Source organism: Odontesthes bonariensis, chromosome 4 (assembly GCF_027942865.1).
Source record: "Odontesthes bonariensis isolate fOdoBon6 chromosome 4, fOdoBon6.hap1, whole genome shotgun sequence".
NCBI classification, from domain to species: Eukaryota; Metazoa; Chordata; class Actinopteri; order Atheriniformes; family Atherinopsidae; genus Odontesthes; species Odontesthes bonariensis.
In genome coordinates, this window is record NC_134509.1 from 7,276,412 (window position 1) to 7,296,773 (window position 20,362).

At 40.7% G+C, this 20,362-nt stretch overlaps 2 protein-coding genes across 2 annotated transcripts; one reads left to right on the forward strand and one right to left on the reverse strand.

The window, feature by feature from the left end:
* Nucleotides 1–2,557: 2,557 nt before the first annotated feature.
* mb (myoglobin) lies at nucleotides 2,558–5,628 on the reverse strand. The gene is made up of 4 exons (XM_075462707.1): nucleotides 5,518–5,628; nucleotides 4,675–4,775; nucleotides 3,111–3,330; nucleotides 2,558–2,989 (listed from the first exon to the last, which is right to left on the reverse strand). Exons 2-4 carry the CDS (start codon nucleotides 4,755–4,757, stop codon nucleotides 2,849–2,851), a joined length of 444 nt encoding a protein of 147 aa, XP_075318822.1. The 5' UTR covers nucleotides 4,758–4,775; nucleotides 5,518–5,628; the 3' UTR covers nucleotides 2,558–2,848.
* A 2,363-nt stretch (nucleotides 5,629–7,991) lies between these two features.
* On the forward strand, nucleotides 7,992–20,081 carry serhl (serine hydrolase like). The gene is made up of 12 exons (XM_075462708.1): nucleotides 7,992–8,189; nucleotides 9,771–9,914; nucleotides 10,248–10,361; nucleotides 12,779–12,820; nucleotides 12,900–12,919; nucleotides 13,012–13,086; nucleotides 16,548–16,654; nucleotides 16,744–16,823; nucleotides 16,896–16,930; nucleotides 17,006–17,082; nucleotides 18,088–18,175; nucleotides 19,695–20,081. Exons 1-12 carry the CDS (start codon nucleotides 8,132–8,134, stop codon nucleotides 19,830–19,832), a joined length of 978 nt encoding a protein of 325 aa, XP_075318823.1. The 5' UTR covers nucleotides 7,992–8,131; the 3' UTR covers nucleotides 19,833–20,081.
* The last annotated feature ends 281 nt before the right edge of the window (nucleotides 20,082–20,362 follow it).

Genomic DNA, 20,362 nt, shown 5'->3' on the forward strand with positions numbered 1-20,362 from the left:
ATGAAAACTTAGTTATATTCAAATGGTTTATCTTATTAATGAAAACTTAGTCATATTCAAATGGTTTATTAAGACCTATTATCACTGTATAAACCTTAATATTTCCTCTCAGATGAAAGTTTTTTACCCAAGTCCCCTTTGATTTAATTTATGGACCATTGAACGGTTTCTTAAATGCTCCCTCTTAGAGGAAAGCTTATCCATGTTTCTGATCTTATTAATGCTTCACTAGGAGGCAAACTTAGTCATATTCATATATTGAAGATCTGTTATCATTCATTATATCAACCGTTCTGTTATTAGCTATATTTTTAAATGCTTCCTCTTAGAGGAAAGTTTATCCATGTTTGTTAGCTTTTGTTAGTTTACTCAAATTACCTGTTATAGTTATACTAATCTTACTATTAGCTAAAATTACTTTTGCTCTGTTATAGTTATACCAATCTTACTGTTAGCTAAAATTAATGTTTTTATTTACCTGTATTTCTGTGTTATATTTTTTCTGTATGTCTTTATGTAAAGCACATTGAGTTGCCTGTGGTATGAAATGCGCTATATAAATAAAGATTGATTGATTGAAATGCTACAAAATCAGCAACTATGAATGGTTTCCTGTTGCTCACTGAATGGACAAATAACCCCGATCCACAGTCCTGTTTAATATCAGCATTTGTTTAACCTCAGCTCTGTCATCAGCTGCTCAGACTTCAGAGGTGTGTCTCCCCAGATGAACCGTGCCTGGTGTCACGTCTGCATGCACGCACCAACAGACACACACACACGATAATAAAAGGTTATCATCACGGCATATATCTGTCAGACAACTTAACCGAACAATGTTTTGGCATCCAGTGAGGAACTGGAAGGACAGCAAGCAGTCATCGGGAGTGAGGAATGTCAGTGATAACGCTGATATCTTGCACTCTCTTGGCTCTGTCACAAACTGTACGTCTGTCCTCTTAGACAGAAACACTTGACCGCTGCGGCCAGAGGAAATGATCAAGTTTTTCCCCTTATTCACACAAATGCGGTTGTGGAAATGCGATGAGGGTGCTTGATTAACGCATCCAAGGACAACAAAAAAAAGTGTGACCAGAGTGCATCTGCCTTCCCCTACAAAACGACATTTTTTACGTTGGTGCTCACTGTACAGACAGCTCTCCTTATTGTCTACGCTTGAGCTTAACATTTGCTGTAGCTCATCCCGGGTTTGGCTTCATTTCCTCCCGTGAGAATCGGTTCAGCAACACTTCCATCTGAGACGACCTCTCCTGTCAGAGTCCTGTGTTGTATATATAAATTAAGCTTTCATGATGAAGATGATTTTTAGTCTCCTGGCTAATTAAGAGCGTTACAGTAATCGAGTCTACTGGAGATGAATGCATGGAAGAGTTTCTCCTGGTCTTTTTGGGAGAGTCAGACAATTTCAGTGTCTGACATGACTTCACCATGTGCAATAACTATAATAATTAGCTACTGAGTAGCATTGTAAAGACTGTTTATTGTATTTTTGTACATATTGAGATTTTTTTTTATTTTATATTTTTTATTTTATTTATCTTTTCTTTTTTCTGTAATGAGAGCACTGCAACAAAGGAATTTCCTGCGAGGGATTAATAAAGTAATTCTGATTCTGATAATTAAGGTCGATGTGTTGGTTTTCTTCTGGTAATTGGCTTTCAGATTTCATGTAAATTTGTCAGAAATGTACCGCCAAATTGTTCAGTTAAATAAAGGTTTAAAAAGAAAAACACCACGTGAAGCAACTTCCCCTGTTGCAATGAGATAACAACTACTTAATTATTCAACCATCTTTGATGCTCTGATGAAGGTTCTGTGCGGAAACACATAAGCAAATCTCCCTCATGGTGTGAGCTGGGATTGAGATGCATTTTTTGCACCCAAACCCTGGAGTGTACTGTATGTTTAATCAGTTACTGAGTAAAATGAATATAAGGACAATCAAATTAGAAAGCGATGCAGTTTAGTCTGATTATCAGTTCCCCTCTAATCTGATTCTGAGTTAAACTTTTCAAATCCTGAAAGTGTTTTTTGTGACACGCTGAATCCTTTAACCTGCTCGGGAGCTCTAATATTCTGTTAATGACATGTGAGGGAAAAACAAAAGGGAAAAACCACCCGCTCGTAGCTAAGAAACTCATGTGACCTCGAGGGAGTTACAAGTAAAGACGAACCTCGTGCTGAGTAGATTCATAATTCACTGAGAGCAGAAGAATCCCGGTTTGAATTAAAGAGATGGGTTAGGGAGGAACATTTTGTTTTGTTGAAGTTAGAGGGCTGGACGCTCACAGGATGCGGAGGGAATGATAAGGGCCCTGATAATTCCACATCAGGACTGAGCAACGCGGGAGGGTCTTTGGTGACACAGCTGTGGGCACTCGATCCCTCTGAGCTGATGGACTCTCAGACTAGTAGCAGAGAGATGAGCTTGTGTTTTAAAAATAACGGAAGCACCAACACTAATACTGATTTAGAACTCCAGTCTGAGCGATGCATCGGTGTGTCAGCAAGTGAAACATTGGGACGACAAAAGGAATGAGCAGAGAAGAGCAACAGAGGTTTATTGGCAAAATGGAGTGATCACTTCCAGCAGATTAAACCTGTTTCTCAAAAATCCACTGAAACTTGAAAATCTATACGATTTAATGCAGTCGAGTTTCATGAACCAAGTTTTATGAAGCTTATAAGGTTCTTTATGAGTGACGTTACCAAAATCTGCACTCTGATTACTAAACATATAGGATACAGAGGAGCTTGCTATCATTATAAAAGTAAAAGGCACTTGCAAGTAGATTTTCTTTTCTTTAAAGCCCAGTGAGCTCGGTCTTCAGCCGGAGAATTTATGCTCTTTGTAGGTGACGTCGATGTCTGCCATCACAACAGCCATCACGTTATTCAGGGCCTGCTGCCCGGCAGCATCGAGTCCTGCCTTCTCCGCCATGACTTTACCGATCACCTCACCGATCAGCTGAAGGGGAGAAAACCCAGAAAAAAAGGATGGATGCTGGGTTCACTCCATGTGAAGGTCACAGAGCAATCTGAGGGTAAGAATAAGGAATGAAATGAGCCCACGCGTCCACCAGCCTCACCTTGAAGTTATTGAGGGGGATCTTATGCTTAGTTGCATGGGTGGTGGCCAGCGGTTTGAGGATGGCACCGTGGTTGCCTTTGGCCTTCAGCAGCTCGCCAAGCTTCTTCAGCACAGTGGCACCGTGGGCAGAAATGGCCTCATTGCCGGCCATGTCTCCCTGGGCAATGCCGACAAACTTGGGGAAAAGCTTCTGGGTGTCTGGGTGCTCTGTGAATAGACTGTGGAGGGAGGGGGGGGTGAGCACACGGTAATACACCACCGGGATCAAAACCGCTGCACAGACGATGTGTTTTTGGCAGTGTTGTATAGTAACGAAGTAAAAATACTTCACTACTGTACTTAAGTATATTTTGGAATACTTTGTACTTTCCTCGAGTTTAAAATGTTTTGACAACTTTCACTTTTACTTCACTATACTTCCGAACTTAATTGCATACTTTTACTCCAATACATTTTCATTGTTCGGTTTAGTTACTCGTTACAAAAAAAAAGAGAGAGAGAAAAAAATGCAACAGTGTTTTGACCCCATGCATGTTATGCCTGCCCAAAGACGTGGAAATTCTATCTTACAGAAACTCCCCTTTTTTAGGTTTTAAGGTAGTTTTACAAAAAAAGGTCTTCCTCTTCAGATGCCAGATAAGCTGCAGTTTTCTCCTATTTTTTTCCTTAAATTTTGTTTATAATGATGGCAATAACAGTAGCAGCCTCTTTTGTTTAATTTTTTTCTTAATGGTGTAATGTACGCCTCATTTTCAGCACTGACCTTACTTGAAGAAGAAAAACTTAAAGGTTCACAAAGTTTGTATTTTCTGTCTAAACCTGGTCTAAATTTTGCCTGCACTTGGTTGTGTGTAGATTTTAAGTGTATTTGACCTTCAAAGTTTACCAAAATATAAAAAATGTCATTCAAACTGCATTTGCCTTGTTTACTTTTTACTTATACTTTTCATTATATTACTTAAGTACATCTATTTTTACAGTAATTCTCATACTTAAGTAGAAGACGTTTCGGATACTTTAAGACTTTAACTCAAGTAACATTTCAGTCAGTGACTTGGACTTTTACCAAAGTCATATTCTGGAGGGGAACCTATACTTTTACTTGAGTGTGAGATTTCAGTACTTTGTACAACACTGGTTTTTGGCCATTTTGGAGCATTTCATTAGGTTTTGATGTTGGGATTTAGAACCCACAGAAAAATACACTCAGCGGCCGCTTTAGCCTGCACCTGCACAGATTTGTCAGGCTGTCCACACCTTCATGAGTTAAAGTGTTTCTTGACTTTGTCAGGAATGTGTAAATTCATTTGGAATTCCCTTTTTCGTGATGCTGATGGTGTTCCCGCTCATGTTTACAGAACAGACAGACTGAATTGTACGAGTGGGTCACTGAGTCAACTTAAACCATTTACAGGCGCACATTTTAAAAAAGAAAGTTCACGATTAAAATCATCTCAAGTTGCCTGGGAGAAACCTTTCTAGTTTTGAAACACTAATCGATTCTCTGCAAACAATCTGACCCACAGCAACGAGAGTAACCTTGCTTTGCCAGAGCCACTGACCGGGTCAGAACCATGTTCCCGTGGGCGGTGAAATCTGCTTCCACTGGACCCCAGTGCTTCAAAACCATCTCATAGTCGGCCATGATCTCGGGAGACAGAGTCTGATGAGAAAGAAGTGGATAAAAAAAACATTTAGGATTAAACTTCTGGAAAGAGGACAAAAAATAGAATCTCCTTACTTTATTACGCTGCTGAGAGTTACACAGAAAGTGTTATCTAGATGTGTGGCGTTGCATTTCTCCTGTTTGATTTGATGGCCCCAGGCCAAGAGCCACTTGATTCAAGGGCACCTCATTAACAGGCATAGTTACCTCGTTTGCCCTCAGTGTGTCTGTAATGTAATCTTAGTACAGCCCTGTATAATTTATTCTAAGTGAAATCAAATGAACGGCTGGTTTGCTCTTGAAGCTGCTTCAGGGCTGCAAAAAGCATGTAAATCGAAAAAGGTTTTTCTTTTGAATACAGGAGTTTTTATCTTCAAGGACCGTTACCTGTTATCTTTAATTTCTGCTCTGTAAACGTCAGTTTCTTAAGAGCGGAAAATTGCTTATTTTAATTCAGCAAAGTTGGTATTTTAAAGCACCTTATGTCACAAGGACGTTTCCTATTCACCTTGAATGCTAATCAAATAAAATCAGAGAGGAGTATTTCTTATCTATTAGCAGTTCTTTATAATGTTTTCTTTTTTTTTTAAATAAACTTCTCCTCAGTCATGGGATTTGTTTTTTACTGTCCATTCTTTCCAAACAAAATATGTTTCATTATTTGCCGATCTAGCCTAAATCAGCTGATTTTCTATCGAAGATTCAGTGATAAAAACAAACAAAAGAAGGCATCACCTACCTGGATGGTGCTATGAAATATCCTGTGTGATTATCACTTAATTCTTCTTGGCCTGGCTTTCCCTCTCAAAGCTGACCTTTTATACTCCCTCCCTCTGTCCCGCCACCAAACACTCCCATCAGTGCACCTCTCTCACTGCACGTCTCTTAAAATGTTCCATGTTTAATCTGGACACCTCTGATTCAGAGCAAACGATGACTGTGAGGGGGTCGTGAAGTGATTACCTGGGAAATCTTCTCATTTTCTTGTCATGCCCTGCTTAAACATGATCCACTGCATTTATGAAATCATCAGAAAATATATTCAAAGAAAGAAAAATGCTCATAGGTGTGTGTGTGTGTGTGTGTGTGTGTGTGTGTGTGTGTGTGTGTGTGTGCGTGTGTGTGTGTGTGTGTAGAGGCAGGCGATGCAATGAAATGTGTTTAGAGAGCTGTTGATTCCACCCTAAAGTAAGTCTGGAGGTTGAAGCTGTTGAATGGCTGAGCTGCAGAACCCTTAAACTTTCTGTGCCCAAGGCCAAACATTTTATTAATGTACTTATCCTATCCCATAAAAATGCACACACACACACACACACACACACACTCGCGGGAGGTAAATACACCAGTAATACACCAGCAGCTTAGATGTTTAGTATAAACCAGCAGCAATCGGATCATTAACCATGCATGTAAAATATGCTGTCACGATGCATCATCAGAAATCATGAATTAGTTTGTCTGACACACATGGTTTGTTTGATATTCAGGGGATGCTTGAGTTACTTATTGCCCTGTAGCTGTTCAGCGTACGAGCAAGTTCAGCGGTGCAACTTCTGCTCCAGTCTCACGCAGGTATTTCACTTTTGGTCCCAGGATGAACTCTATTAGAAAAAGTCTGCTCTACAGCTGATGAGGGATGGTTGCTGGAAGTTCCCCCTGTAAGTGATTGTAATCTGTGAGGCCTTGCATGGCCATTTCCAGCCTAAGCAGCTGCAATATTGCTAACCAGAATAAGCCATGTTCCGGGTCGAGCTCTGAGAGCATCAGGTGCTACTTTATTAAGTGTTCCTAGGATGAAATATAAAAAGACGGGTGAAGCTGCTTTCTGTTTTTATGCACCAAAAATCTGGAACTTTCTACCAGTGTACATTCGTCAGTCAACAGATATTACAAACTTTAAAAAGCAACTAAAAACACATCTATACACCCTCGCCTTCTACCAGTTTTATGGATTCTATTATTATTATTATTACTATTTGTATATTGCATTTGTTGTTTCTCTATTTTATTGGTAAATAAATTTTTCTGCTTTGTCTTTGGTTTGTGTCTGTTTCCTCCTCGCTCTGTCCCCCCCCAACATGTTCTATTGTGCTCTGTTTTGTTGTTCTTGTGGTTGTTTTACTTTATTTACTTTGTATATTGATCTTATTTGCAAAGGACTTTGAGCTACATTTTATGTATGAAAGGTGCTATATAAATAAATTTAATATTATTATTATTATTATAAGCGAAGCTTTGAATGACATATGTTGTTGCATTTTCCACTAAAATGATACTTAAACATAAACTAAACTTAGAAATGTAAGTTTATCTTGAAGTCCCATTTATGATCGTCTCTAGTTATCCGATAGCTATCCACAGATTGTTATTGTATTGTTTTTAAAAAAAAGTTCATTCGGTTCTGGTAGTTTTCTTTTGGACACAGTTTCCTTATTTATTTTTGTAACTTATACAAATATTCACTGAATTATTGTTCTGATCTTAAGAGGATTAAAAAAATATATCGATAAAGCCATAAAATGAAGGCACGCATTTCTACTAAATATAAAAGAAAAGACCAATTATATTATGTTGCATGGTTTTGAATGAGTTTTCAAGTATTCTGATTCTCATTATCAAGCTCTTCTCAAGGTCAGGTTTTGCTTTACACTGCCTGAACTTTCCTTCTGACCCAACGCAGACCTCTTTTCTAAGAATCATCTGAAGTCCAAGGGTCACTGATTGTAAAGAGAACAAACTGAATCTAAGTCATTCTGGTACCAATTATGTTCCGATTCATAAATCAGTTCCAAGCTGCTGAGCTCTTTCTATCATATTGAATTTTGGATCATTTGAGCATTAATCGAGAATCATTCAGAAATTTTTTTGCTGGGGCTGTTACATTATGGACATATGTGATGTCAACCCTCGCGCATTTTTGTAAGACGTGAGAAGCCAAAGAGGATGGAAACCTCCATTTTAATCTTCATCAATTCGTTTTCATGCAAAAGTTTGCTGTGATATGACATCATCATCTTTACTGGGCTTCCGTTTGACACATCTGTGCAGGTAAAAGTTGCTGGATCCTGAGCAGGTGCTGCACGTGCCCTCTGCTGGTTACGGTGGTAACATCACACTGGGTGAAAGGTAAGCCCCTCCTCTTCTAAACGCTGATTGGCCCAGACCACAGTGTCACATGGAACTCTATCCAATAGCAGATTCAACTGACCTCACGTGGTTTTCAACACCCGGAAAGCATCAGCGGACTTTAAAAAAGGCTTTAAAAGTTGTCTTTCTCGAAGTTTTTCCCAAAATTTGCTTTTGTTTCATAAGGTTTTGAGTGTATCCGGTTTTCAGCAGATGTGTTCCCCGAGATGCAACAAGTTTTGAAAGGCGTCAGACACATGGCATCCAGTTCAGTGAAACAAGCAGGTAACCACAATCAAGTCAAGTGTTCGTTCGCTTTAAAACTTGCCGAGTCACAGGAGGGACATGCGGGAAATAATTCTATTCAAAGTGTCCTTTATTAATGATTAAAGTCGCTTTTAAGGTCACATATGAAGAAAAACTTTTAACAGGGTACTTGCACAAGTCTTGAAAGTCTTAATAAGTATGGAAAATAAAGGTATGTGAAATGAGAAATAGGAAGGTAGGCTATAAAACTATAATTTTACTAACTGGTCACGTACTGTATTAGCCTAATGGGATGAGATGTGAGTGAAGAGACTGAATTCTTCATACATTCATTCATCCATCCATTCATTTTTTTTATAGATAGTTTTTGTGACACTTGTTTGATGTGAAATTCATGTACTTGTGATTTTCACGTTTTGAAACGTTTTCCTCAGTAAAAGCATCATTTACTGTGAATAATGCATTTGTTCATTGAATACTAGCCTATAAAAATGAACATTTCTGTTGGTACAATCTCAACCAATGCAGTAGGCAGTAGGCACACAAGTAATACAAACAAAACACGTAGAGGGAACAACCACAGCATTAAAACCTCTCGTTTAAGATTGCGTTGGCCTTTTGTTGCCCAAACAGCTTTGTCCCGTTGAGCCACGGATCCCAGAAAGTCCTCTGAAATGTGCCGTGGGCTGGGAAGGAGCTCCAGATCGATGTGTCACAGCTCTGTGCCACAGAAGTCTTATTATGACTGAGAGGTTACCCAGAAACATCTGTTCATCTGTTTTGGAACTGTACATGCTCGAAGAAGTTCTGGAAAGACATTGTTGCTCTGATATCCAACTATATCCAACCAGATTTCCTTCTTTTCTTTGAAAATCTTTTGTTTGGTATCACAGATTTCAAGGCGAAAGATTCCTCTCCCACATACCTTATCAGTCTAATACTGTTGCTTGCTAAATTTCATATTCATAAAAGTAAAATAATGCACAGGAAACCACTTTTTGACCTCTTTGTAATAGATGTAAAATTGTATCTTGACTCAATCTCGAATTCAATTAACAAAAAGGCTATAAAAACAATAAGTATTTGAAAAGACTATAACTTATTTTTGTAACTCGCATTTACTTGTGTAATTTTTTATTTATTTTTTCTCTCTTCTGTTCTAACAGTTTTCTATCGTTGTATTTTTTAACTATGTTCTTTTTTCATTTTATGTCCTTTGTTCATTACTGTACGCTATTTCTTTCATGACTACTGTTACTGTGATATTGTGAAAATAAATAAAGTTTATTAAAAAAAAAAATAATAATAAAATAATATTATGACTGAGAGGAAGGGGAAGTTAAAGAAAAACAGGAAATGAAAATAGGGAAATGGTCACGTGAAATACGCCATATTGTGTTTAGTCAAAAAATTCTGGGTTATTATCGCTTTTGAAATGTACGAGGTATGGTTAAACTAATGAACTTTCATTAATAGTTTCACTTTGTCTCAGTCACCGACAGCAGAGCAAAAAAAGCAAATCCTGTACTTTGACGGGCTGAAATGTGCAAGTCGGTGATCAGAATTGTTGATGGTCTGTAAAACGTTTCTTTCCTCCAGTTTCAGACCTCTCTGTGCCGGTGCCATGGGGAAAGATCAGGGGTAAAGCCTGGGGTCCTGATCACGGTCACCCGGTTCTGTGCCTGCACGGCTGGGCTGACAACTGCGGTACATTCGACACCCTCCTTCCCCTTCTACCAAAAGGTACCAGAAAACACATTTGATCTCACACTGCTCATGTAAAACCTTGCTTTGCTCCCCATATTTTCACAGAAATTTTATGTTTTGCCTCAAACTAAAAAGTAAAAACCGAGCCCCCATTTCAGCATTTTTCTTTTTTAATCAAATTTTACCTGAATTGAATCTAACGCCATTTACTAAGATCTGTGGGGTCTCTGTGACGAACATTCATGCTCTGTCCCTTCGACTGAAGCCAGCCCGCTCAAATTCAACGTAAAGAAATTTCAAGTGTGATTACACGTATTTGTATATAAGTGGAGGAATGTTGACTCGGTTTCTCTTCGTCCCTCCCATCAGAATGCAGATATGTGGCGGTGGACCTGGCGGGTCACGGTCTCTCATCGCATCGGCCGGCTGGAGTTTTGTACGCCTTTCCTTCATACGTGATGGATGTGCGCAGAGTCGTTGACGGTGTGTGAGAAGTCGCAGGACACTTTGAGCCACTAGATCAAAGCAAACACAAAGCGTATGCCCAAGAGGCCGGTTTCAATATTTCCAGTGAAACTAGGGGCACTTTACACGGAAACGAAAAGGGGTTAAAAACGCAAAACCTTTTTGCGGATGCACTATATCGTTTAGATGGTAACAGCGTTTTGGGGGCATGAAAACGCAAAAAAGTGAAACTGCCCTCCAGAGTAGAATTCTTGAAAACGCTCCACCGTGTAAAGGATGAAAAACGCAAAACTGCGTTTACTCGTCACATAGAAATGACGTGACAAGCATAATAAAGCGCCAGAAAACCGTGGGAAACACATCAGTAGGCTATCAACATGTCCGTCCCTGCGGACTTTCAACTCGCCTTAGGCGCGGTAATTGACTTTCAAGCGTCATTTCATCAGATAACAGCAATGATGAGCGAGACTAGTAAAGAACAGACCAAAAATATGAACTACGTTCTCGAAATTCTTGAAGTTCATAGAGAGAGCAGGCCACCTAGACAGCTGTGGGTGTTTACTGCATCGATAAATATGAAACGTCACACACTTTTGCGTTTCCGTATGCACGCAGATTTTCACCCTAAAACGCTCGTCTAAACGCAGATTAAAGGTAGCCTAAACGCGGGAGCTCGTACATGTTGGACAGAGTGACAGATTTTTTTTTTTTTTTTTTTTTTTTTTTTTTACACTTCACAAACTTCTGTTTAAGTTGAGCATCTTGAGAAAACTTCTTTAAGAGGGTCTCTTGGATCCCCCTGATTCAGAGTCCATCACTGTTCATGTTGAAATGAGCTAAGAAAGTGTAGTTGATCTTACGAGAGCTCACACTGTGTATGTGGGTATTGCAGTTCCCATGGTAACGCTGGCAACTCAATTCTCAGACTGGTGGGGTTTTAAATGCAGTGCTTGCGACTCGGCTGCAATGCGACAATCGGCCACCAAATATGAGCGTTACGCTCGTATGAAAGGTTTTGCATCATTTGTAAACAGCCGAATACTTTCAGGCTTCCAACGTAAGTAGCTTCTGAGAAATTCGTGTCTCTGGTCTGTAGATGGCGGCAGAGGCGTTAGCGTGTTCGAGCGTGGCGCTGTGTCATCTTCGCTTAAAAAAACGGCTTAGCTAAGTTTGTGTGCAGAAAAGTCCATGAGCCCCTTATCTTATAATGTAGCTGTGTTTTCAGCGTTTGTGTAAGTCCTCTGACATCTGAGCGGAAGTCTTCCTCATTCATGCAGTTAGTGTTACACACATTACTCATTGCTGTGTGACAGCCAGGATCATAACAGTCTGAACGAGACCGCGAGACCATACGGAAAGCTGCCCCGTGCGGTTCTGATCACATTTGATAACACACGACACATAAACCCATGAATATCTTAAGGCCCTGTCACACTGTTGCGTATGAGAGAAGCGTATGAGTTGCGTATGAAAATTAATCATACGCACGCAAAGTCCTTGAAAATAAAGAATGACTAGCGTATGAGTAGCATATGAACTGCGCATGCCCAGCGTACGTTTCAACGCGCCTATTGAGAATGAGGAGTCACGTGACTCCGGTCGGCCATGTTGGCAGAAGACGCTATTGGTTGCCAGGGGCAACGCCATTAACTCAGCAGCCTTTCCACATTGCTCCATTATTGCAGTAGACGACGCGCTATCAACATCTCTCGAGACATTCATCTCGATCATGCCTCCCAAGAAGCAATCGTCGTTTGCCCGGCCCTGGGCCGAGGAAAAGGCAAAAAAACACAAGAATCATTCTCACCCAAACCTGCTGAAATGCCTGATGCACCTGCGGCTGATGAGTTACATGCTTCTGAGCGATCAAGATCCCCAACTCCTCCTCCTGAGCGCTTCCGTGAATCGTCAGTTGCCTGCCGCCTCCATCTCCGCCCGTCTGGCGGAGATGGAGGCGGCAGACGGGCGGAGGCTATAAATACGCTAGCTGTACGGTACACCTTCATGCCAACATATGGCAGTTTATGTCCAGCGTTCTCGACCTATCAGTAACGTACCTATATCGTACCTCTAGCGTATTCAGCGTATGCTTAGCGTATGCTTAGCGTATTAACCATACGCACAAAAGTTTTGAGCATGTTCAAAAATTTATTTCTGCCTCAGCGTATGCCAGCGTATGCCAGCGTGCTTGAAACGTATACAACCTATGCCTAACGTTCCCCTGGCGTATGTCAGCGTATACCAGCGTATGAGTGATAATTTTCATACGCTAGTGCCATATGCAACAGTGTGACAGGGCCATTAGCTCCAGAGCCTCTTTACAACAGCTGAAAGCAGCGACGGTTCCTTTCAACTCAAAAAAAAAAAGAAATGGTCTCAGTGTTTTGTGATGAGATACTGAACCGGGTTGATGATGTGTGAAATTACTCCCGCAGCTCTGCAGTGGAGCAGGTTCTCCATCATAGGCCACAGCATGGGTGAGTGCAGCTGCAGACAAGAATCAGAGCTTTGGAATGCCTTCGGTGTCGTTTATTCATTTTGCTCCTTTCATTTCAGGTGGCAACATCGCTGGAATGGTAAGTGGTTTTACTATATTAACAACGAACATAAAGTTGAAATAATGGTGTTGCATTTGGTGGCATCATCGTCCACATGGTGTTTTCCACAGTTCAGCGCTTTGTATCCCGAGATGGTGGACGCCCTCATACTGCTGGACTCCTATGGATTCTTACCTACAGATCCGGTACTTTTTCCTCCACATGACGCTACATTTCCCTGATTTAGCAGCCAATCCCACTGCCTCTTATGGCGCATTTCCACTAGCTCGATACGGCTCGGTTTGGTTGTGTTTCCATTTACAACCGAGTACAGTGGAAACCGCTTATAGTGATCACGTTGGTCCAGAGCCAATTTGAACGCTATAAGCGGTTGATTACTAAAACCGAATTTGTATTATTTTATTTTTTTTGCTATTTTATTTTTTACTCCCTTGATTCCTTTCTGGACGTCTGCTTCTGCCTCGCTAGCTAACGTAACGAGTTGACACCAGGCAGCAAGCCGAGATGCTGCGGCGAAGCTTGGCATTCCTCAGGCTACCTTGTGTAGTCTAATTAAGCAACGAGAGACAGTCATGAATGCTAATGACGGCGCCCGGGAAAAGCACCTGAGGAATGCCAAGCTTCGCCGCAGCATCTCGTTGGCTCGTTTTTGGTAATTTGTCATACGCCTCGAGGAGACTACGTTTTTCATTCAGAGAAAATGACTTCCTTTTTCCAGCCATGATTCGCGCGCTTGCTGCCCGGTGTCAACTCGTTACGTTAGCTAGCGAGGCAGAAGCAGACGTCCAGAAAGGAATCAAGGGAGTAAAAAATAAAATAGCTACACGTAGTTTTAAAATAATTTTTGCACATGTTTACATTCATAAAATGGCCAAAAATGAACATTATAAGCGGATTTCTTGATTACTATAAACAAATTATTTAAACAGCATTTGTATAGAAATGATTCTGTCCCAAGCCTTTTGATCTATATAAGCGGTTGATTACTATATCCATGACCACTATAAGCGGTTTATACTTCGTGCCTCCTCGACGTGGGCGGGGTCGTCGTAACACGGCTGCGCGACCAGAACAACAACAACAACAACAACAACAACAACATACGAGGAGGATAGCATGGAGGACATGGAGGCGCTCGTGTTGCTGCTCACCCTGTGGCTTTTTGTCGCACAGAAGGCCAGAGAAGAGAGCCAGAGAAGACTCCTGGCCGCCAGACAAAACAGTGTTGAAAAGTGACGACACTCATCGCCCAATCAGTGGAAGGCAGTCGGCTGACGTCACGTTTTAGTAACGCTTCGGCCCGCTTGGAACCAGGGCTGAGGTGGTACGGAAAATCTACCCGGCTGCAGGTACCGCGTGCTAGTGGAAACACGCAATTGCGCGCCGAAGCGAGCTAGTGGAAAAGCGCCATAAGTCACCTGCTGAAACCGAACCCAGCCGCTCCCCTCCCCTGAATATAATGATTACATTGAAATGCAGCTAAAAGAGAAACCGCGATTAATACATTAGATTAAAAAAATGAAAGGGAATTAAAGAAAAACAGGCCGTTTCCACTGAGAGAACTGTAATTCACTAAGAGCTTAATGTAATCTAATGCACGTGCTTTCTTAAAGGAAGCTTTCCAAGCTACAGGGTTTAACCCAGAAAGAAGAACCTGTTGAGTCACTGTACTTCCTTCCTTTTTTGGGGGGTTGTGGGGGCACACAGCACCACTCTGTTGAGCAGTCAGAAGCAGACTAGGAGTGGAACCTTTAGCAAACACGCGCAAAAACAAATATCCAAGTAGCTGAACTATGATAGGAATGAATTGGAACCACTCTGCAGTCAGTTGTTTTTCCAAATGTAATTTGTGTAAAAGATTGATCTGAAACAGTCACACTAACATGTGGATGAAGATGATGTCGCTGTTCTTACCACTTACCTTCTGCAGATCCTACGGTTTTTACACCAGAAACTGCAGTCGTTTTTTTAAAAAAGGGTGGAGAAAATTGCTTTTCTTTTTCTCGGTAATGATGTAGAAAATATCTAATTTACACCGAGGACGGCAAACGGTTTCATGAGCCCTTCCCTCATGTTTGGAATTTGTTACGTCTGTCCAGGCATTGTTTGATTTCCTGTTTTCTTTTGTGGAAATTGTGATCAGCACAAGTAGGATCCCACTTATGGCACATTTTATGTTTTTTTTGCCATTATTTTTTTTATTGAGGCAAATAAATGTATACATTACTTCAATCAATCTTCAGCTTATGGCCTATGGATATATACATTTTTATATAATGAAAAATAAATAAACAAATAAAATAAGAAAAAAGAGAAAGATAAAGAACATGAGCATGGGGAGCTTACACTTTACATTCCATTTCAATAGGTACATCTAGAAAATGTTAGTATAATATGAGAGAGAAATAAAAAAGACAGAGGATAAAACAAAATAACGCCTTCAGCTAACAAAAATCCTCTCTTATACATGCAATATACTCAGTCCACTTGGTCCGAATTCTAGAGAATTTTTCAATCTGGATTCTTAGTGAGTGTCATTTTTTCCATCACATATATATCATGAATGACATCTAACCAGTCAGTTAGTTTAGGAGGATCTGGTTTCAACCATCTTCTAGTAATAGCCTTTTTACTTGCAACTGAAAGCATCAGTAGTAGTCTTTTATCATTGTGGTCCCAGTCATCAAATTCAATGTTTCCTAGAAACATTTTTTGCCAATATGCTGCTAGGACAGGGCATTCCCAGAAAACATGAAAATGGTTGATCTCAATGAGTCCATAAGCTCTTCAGCATCTTACATTAGGTATTTGTTTACGCTGTTGTAAGGGGGGTAATAAAGAATCTGGACAGATTTTTCCAACTGAATTCTCGCCAAGAATTAGAACATGTGGTCTCCCACTGCAGAATAGAAAGACTTTCCCAATTCTCAGCTGAGAGCTGTATCCCACTTTCCTTTTCCCATTTTTCTTTAATATAAAATGTATTGTCGGAGTTAGCTCTAAGGAGGCCGCATTATGGCACATTTAACATCAGTATTTGAGCTGTAACCGACAGCACTCTGTGACGGTGTCTGCTTCCTAATAAGAAAGAGCAAGGATGAGCTGGAAGAAAGACGGTCGGTCTCAAGAGGGGTGGACAGTAAACTGGCTTCTCTTCAGGTCTAATATGATTGCCTTTTTCTTTTATCTCTTAGTAGCTGTAGCTGCAGTGAAAAGTCGCTGTTCAGCTTCAGAATGCATACACTTTTAGTTATTATTGCCTTTTTTTTTTCCGCTGAGCGCTCAAACGGCTGCTTTAGTGACCTCCAGCTAATATTAGTTTGATATGCGCCGAAGGGGCTTCATTACCAAGTCTCATGAATTTTACATTGTGCAAAGATGGGAAAATATGTTGGTTATTCGACATTTTGAAAGACATTACAGTTAAGAAATGCTCTCAGTCACCAGGGAAATTGAATCTGGTGCAGTTTTGTCCCGTGGGCCAATCCTAACGATTCCCATTATGTTCCTGCATTGTGCTTTTTAATATCCGCACAGAGAGAGCAGTTGTGTGTGTGTGTGTGTGTGTGTGTGTGTGTGTGTGTGTGTAGGGTCCACTCTTGTCTGTTGACTTCCTGTCCTCATGGTTTGTGTCTCTCTCCTGCAGAAAGAAATGCCCAGAGTGTTACGGCAGGGTTTGGATGAGATGATTCATTTTGAAAAAAAGATGGAAGACAAGAAGAAAGTTTACACTTACGAGAAGGCTGTTGAGAGGTAACACGCCATCCCGTTCCGGCTGCTTTCAAAGACGGCTGCGCATTTGCTCGTGCAGTAACTTTTTTTTTTTTTTGGGCAACCCTCAGGCTGTTGGCAGGAAACCGGAGTTTGTCTGAACAGTCCGCAAAAATTCTTCTAGAGCGGGGTTTAGTTCAAGTGGAAGGAGGTACGTGTTTATCTGCGTCTTCTCTGTGTTCGTCTCGTGTGCTGAAGGTGTAACAGATTTTTCCTCTCGCAGGGGTTGCGTTCTCCCGAGACTTTCGGATTAATCTGGTAGGTTGATGTTAAGCTGTAGCTTTTCTCCCACAGGAGTACCGTGCAGCTCGTGAAATGTTTGTTTGTTTTCAGAAAAATATAGCGCGCATCAGCTTGGAGCAGAGTCTGGAGCTGCAGTCGAGGATACGAGCCTCCGTCATGGTTATTCTGTAAGATGTTCCCCATATTTCCGTATTACTCATAAGGTTCAGGAATGCACCACATTAGTCTTGGAAAATAAGGTTTTGCATATCGCCACGTAAACTCTCCCCAGTCCTTGGTGAAGCATTTATCCATTGAAATGTTGCACATTATAATGTTCCTTTCGTCTTAGAATTGGTGAAATAAAACATTTGATAAACTACAATGCACGACATATTGCACCCTGTCCTTTATTGAACAGAATCTTAGCAAAAATGCAAAAGTAGTGTGTGAAAAACTAATTGCTACTGCTTCAAGAGGCTTTTTTGAAGGGTTGCCGAAAGGAAGCTTTGTTTCATGGCAGCACAGCTTAGGTACGCAAAGTTACAGCTACACAGCTACAAGACTTCTGGAACAACGTCCTTTAGACAGACCAGACCAAAGTGGAGATGTTCGGTTATAATACACAGCAGCACGTTTGGTTAAAACCAAACAGCATATCGGCACAAACACCTCATACCGACTGTCAAGCACGGTGGTGGAGGGATGATGGTTTGGGCTTGTTTTGCAGCCTGAAACTCAGTGATGCAACGGGGGAAAGGATTCCATACACGGCAGTAAATCTACAAACACAATGGCTGAAAAGAAAAAAGAACCAAGATATTTCAATGGCCCAAAGTCCAGACCTTAACTTGATTGAAACGCTGAGTAGTTAACGAACAAATATCTAAAACCCTCAACGAACGGACGTTTTACAAATGAGAAAGGGCCAAAATTCCTCCACAATGATGCGAGAGACTTATAACATCATACGGATAACGACTACTTCAGGTGATTGCTGGTGGTTCTACGAGCTACTGAATCTTGGACGTACTTAGTGCTTCTGCATTTTTCCTCTGTCGTGTTTACCTGATAGTAAGACCTGCTTTAGGACCAGATGATGTCCTTCACGCTCGAAACCTCAGGATTGAAAGAGTGTGTGTGCTTTCTTTCAAACACAACTGTAAACATATACGCTATCTTTGTTTCTACAGAGCAGAAAGCGGCTTTGAGAAAATGTTTGCAGAAAGCGAGCAGAAGAAGTTCACGGCGGCGCTTCTTCGGGGCTACAGGGACAGAAATGTGAGTGCGCTTTTCCAGTTTGTTTATGCAAAGTAAGTGTGCTTGCATCTTCTCGCCTATTTTTAGCTGCAAAGCCTGTGTGTAATTGAGCCTAACAGGCAGACAGCCTCAGCCGTGTTGGTGTGAGCACAGAAATGTTTAATATCCGTGAACCTCAGCGCTGACCTACATACTGCATCTTGGTCAAGTGCTGCTGATGAGAGGGAACAGAGGGTGTGCGTCAGAGTACCTCAGGATTTCTATTCTTTGTGAATCTCGGAAAAACTCTGTTGCACCATAAAAGATGCATCTCAGCCTTTGGAGAGCTCCATCCGCAGCCCCCCTCCCTGCTTCCAGAGCAAGTTTCGGCTTTCTTGTCAGGTAGCTGCTCTCGGTAAAGAAGCTCTAGAAGTCCACTACACCCTACTTAATCGGGATTTTACTGCAGACACAGGTAGAGACCAGCTGGTCAACACAGTGGAGCATTTAGCAGCTTAAAGAGCTCAATATTTCCCACAGGAGTCCATATGTATTAAAACAGGAGAGTAAACACAGGACTTGGACATGAGAGGAACATCCTATAAAGTGAGATTAATGGCTTAGTGGGTGCAGTGAGACTGACAGCAGGGTTTTCTGTGTCTCAAAGAGGTTCTTCTTTTACTTGGATAGCTCACCTTTTACTTTAGTCGAACATGTCGAATTTTGGATTTAAATCTGGAAATTACGCCACACTTTAATTGATTCTATTCAACAAAGTGTATATATGTATATATATATATATATATATATATATATATTATGTGTTACAAATAATTAGAGCCTCAGAGATGCCACTAAACAAAGGAGTTAAGTTATAGTATGACAAATTGTGCGCATTATGTTGCTTCAGGAGTCAACGTGCATCGATTTGGTGATGCAGAATATGTTTTTTTTTTTTTTTTGTTGTTTTTTTCTCAACCTCAAAAACAAGTTAATAAGTTAACACTTTAGCCCTTTAACTTTTGAATCAATTGTAATGTGGTTTATAGAGATTCCAACACCTCCAGTTAACTGTTTTTCTGTTGTTACGTCCACAGACTGCTTGGTTTATAATATAGAATAAAAAAGTTGAATCTTTTCAGTATGGCTGTACAATATATTGAAAATGTATTGTCATCGTGATGTCATCACGCTCAATATAGCAAAAGACTGTTTAACCAACAGTAAATAAAAGGCTTTAAACCCTCTTTGAGTTTAGTTTGAATGTGTAATTGCTGATGTCCTTGCTGGGTTGGTGCAAATAATTTGCAATTCCGGTGCCCTTCGATCCATTTCCATTTACACTCTGACCTGCCTGGAAGGTTATCGGGTTGCATTCAGTTGGTTGCATTCTGCAAGATGGCCACTAGATGTCACAAGATTTTACTCACCTCTTCTATATAAGATGATGTGACAGTGTTGCATTCACAGAATCTTTCTGCTGCTCTCAAGTGGGCAAAAAGTAAGCGAGTGCAGGTTGAGTCATTATTATTTTGAGCATCATCTTCACTCTGTCTTTCAGCACACGGTGGTGACGGTGCCGGGCGATCATCACGTCCACCTGAACAGTCCTGAAGTCGTTGCTCCTCTCGCGTCAGACTTCCTGCAGAACAAAGTGCTCTCAAGTTCAACAGCAGATGTTCAGACTCCTAAGTTATAGCAAACCTAAACAAGTTTCAGTTTTTATTTTTCACTCTACCATTTTATTAGTAACTTTAATGAACAGCTGACCTCTTGTAGTAATATTATTTGAACTAATTTGGTGCTTAAAAGTCAGTCATTCAGCCATCGTAGCATCAGTCAGTTACTGTATTTCAATCTTGTTGCACTCCTAAATTATATGAAGTACTTCCATAGGTATTTCTCATGTTTAGTTGAGAGACAATGGCACTGTGTGCCTTTCTTTAACTCCCAGGTGGTTTGTGAGAAATTGAATTGAGACTGTTGGGTGAGCAGAAATGTTCGGTGTCTTGAAGAAGATGCTTTGGACGAGTGCAGACCTGTGGGCGAGTCATTGGTCACATTATGCTCTGTAACATGTGATGTATGTACTTGAATGAAAATGGAATACCAAATATGCAACTCATGGAAAAACTTTGGACATAAAGCCTGCATTTATCAGTTGACCTTCAGTGTGCAAACAGAAGAGTGACGGTTAAAAAGACCCTCTGACCTGGCAGGAACATTGAC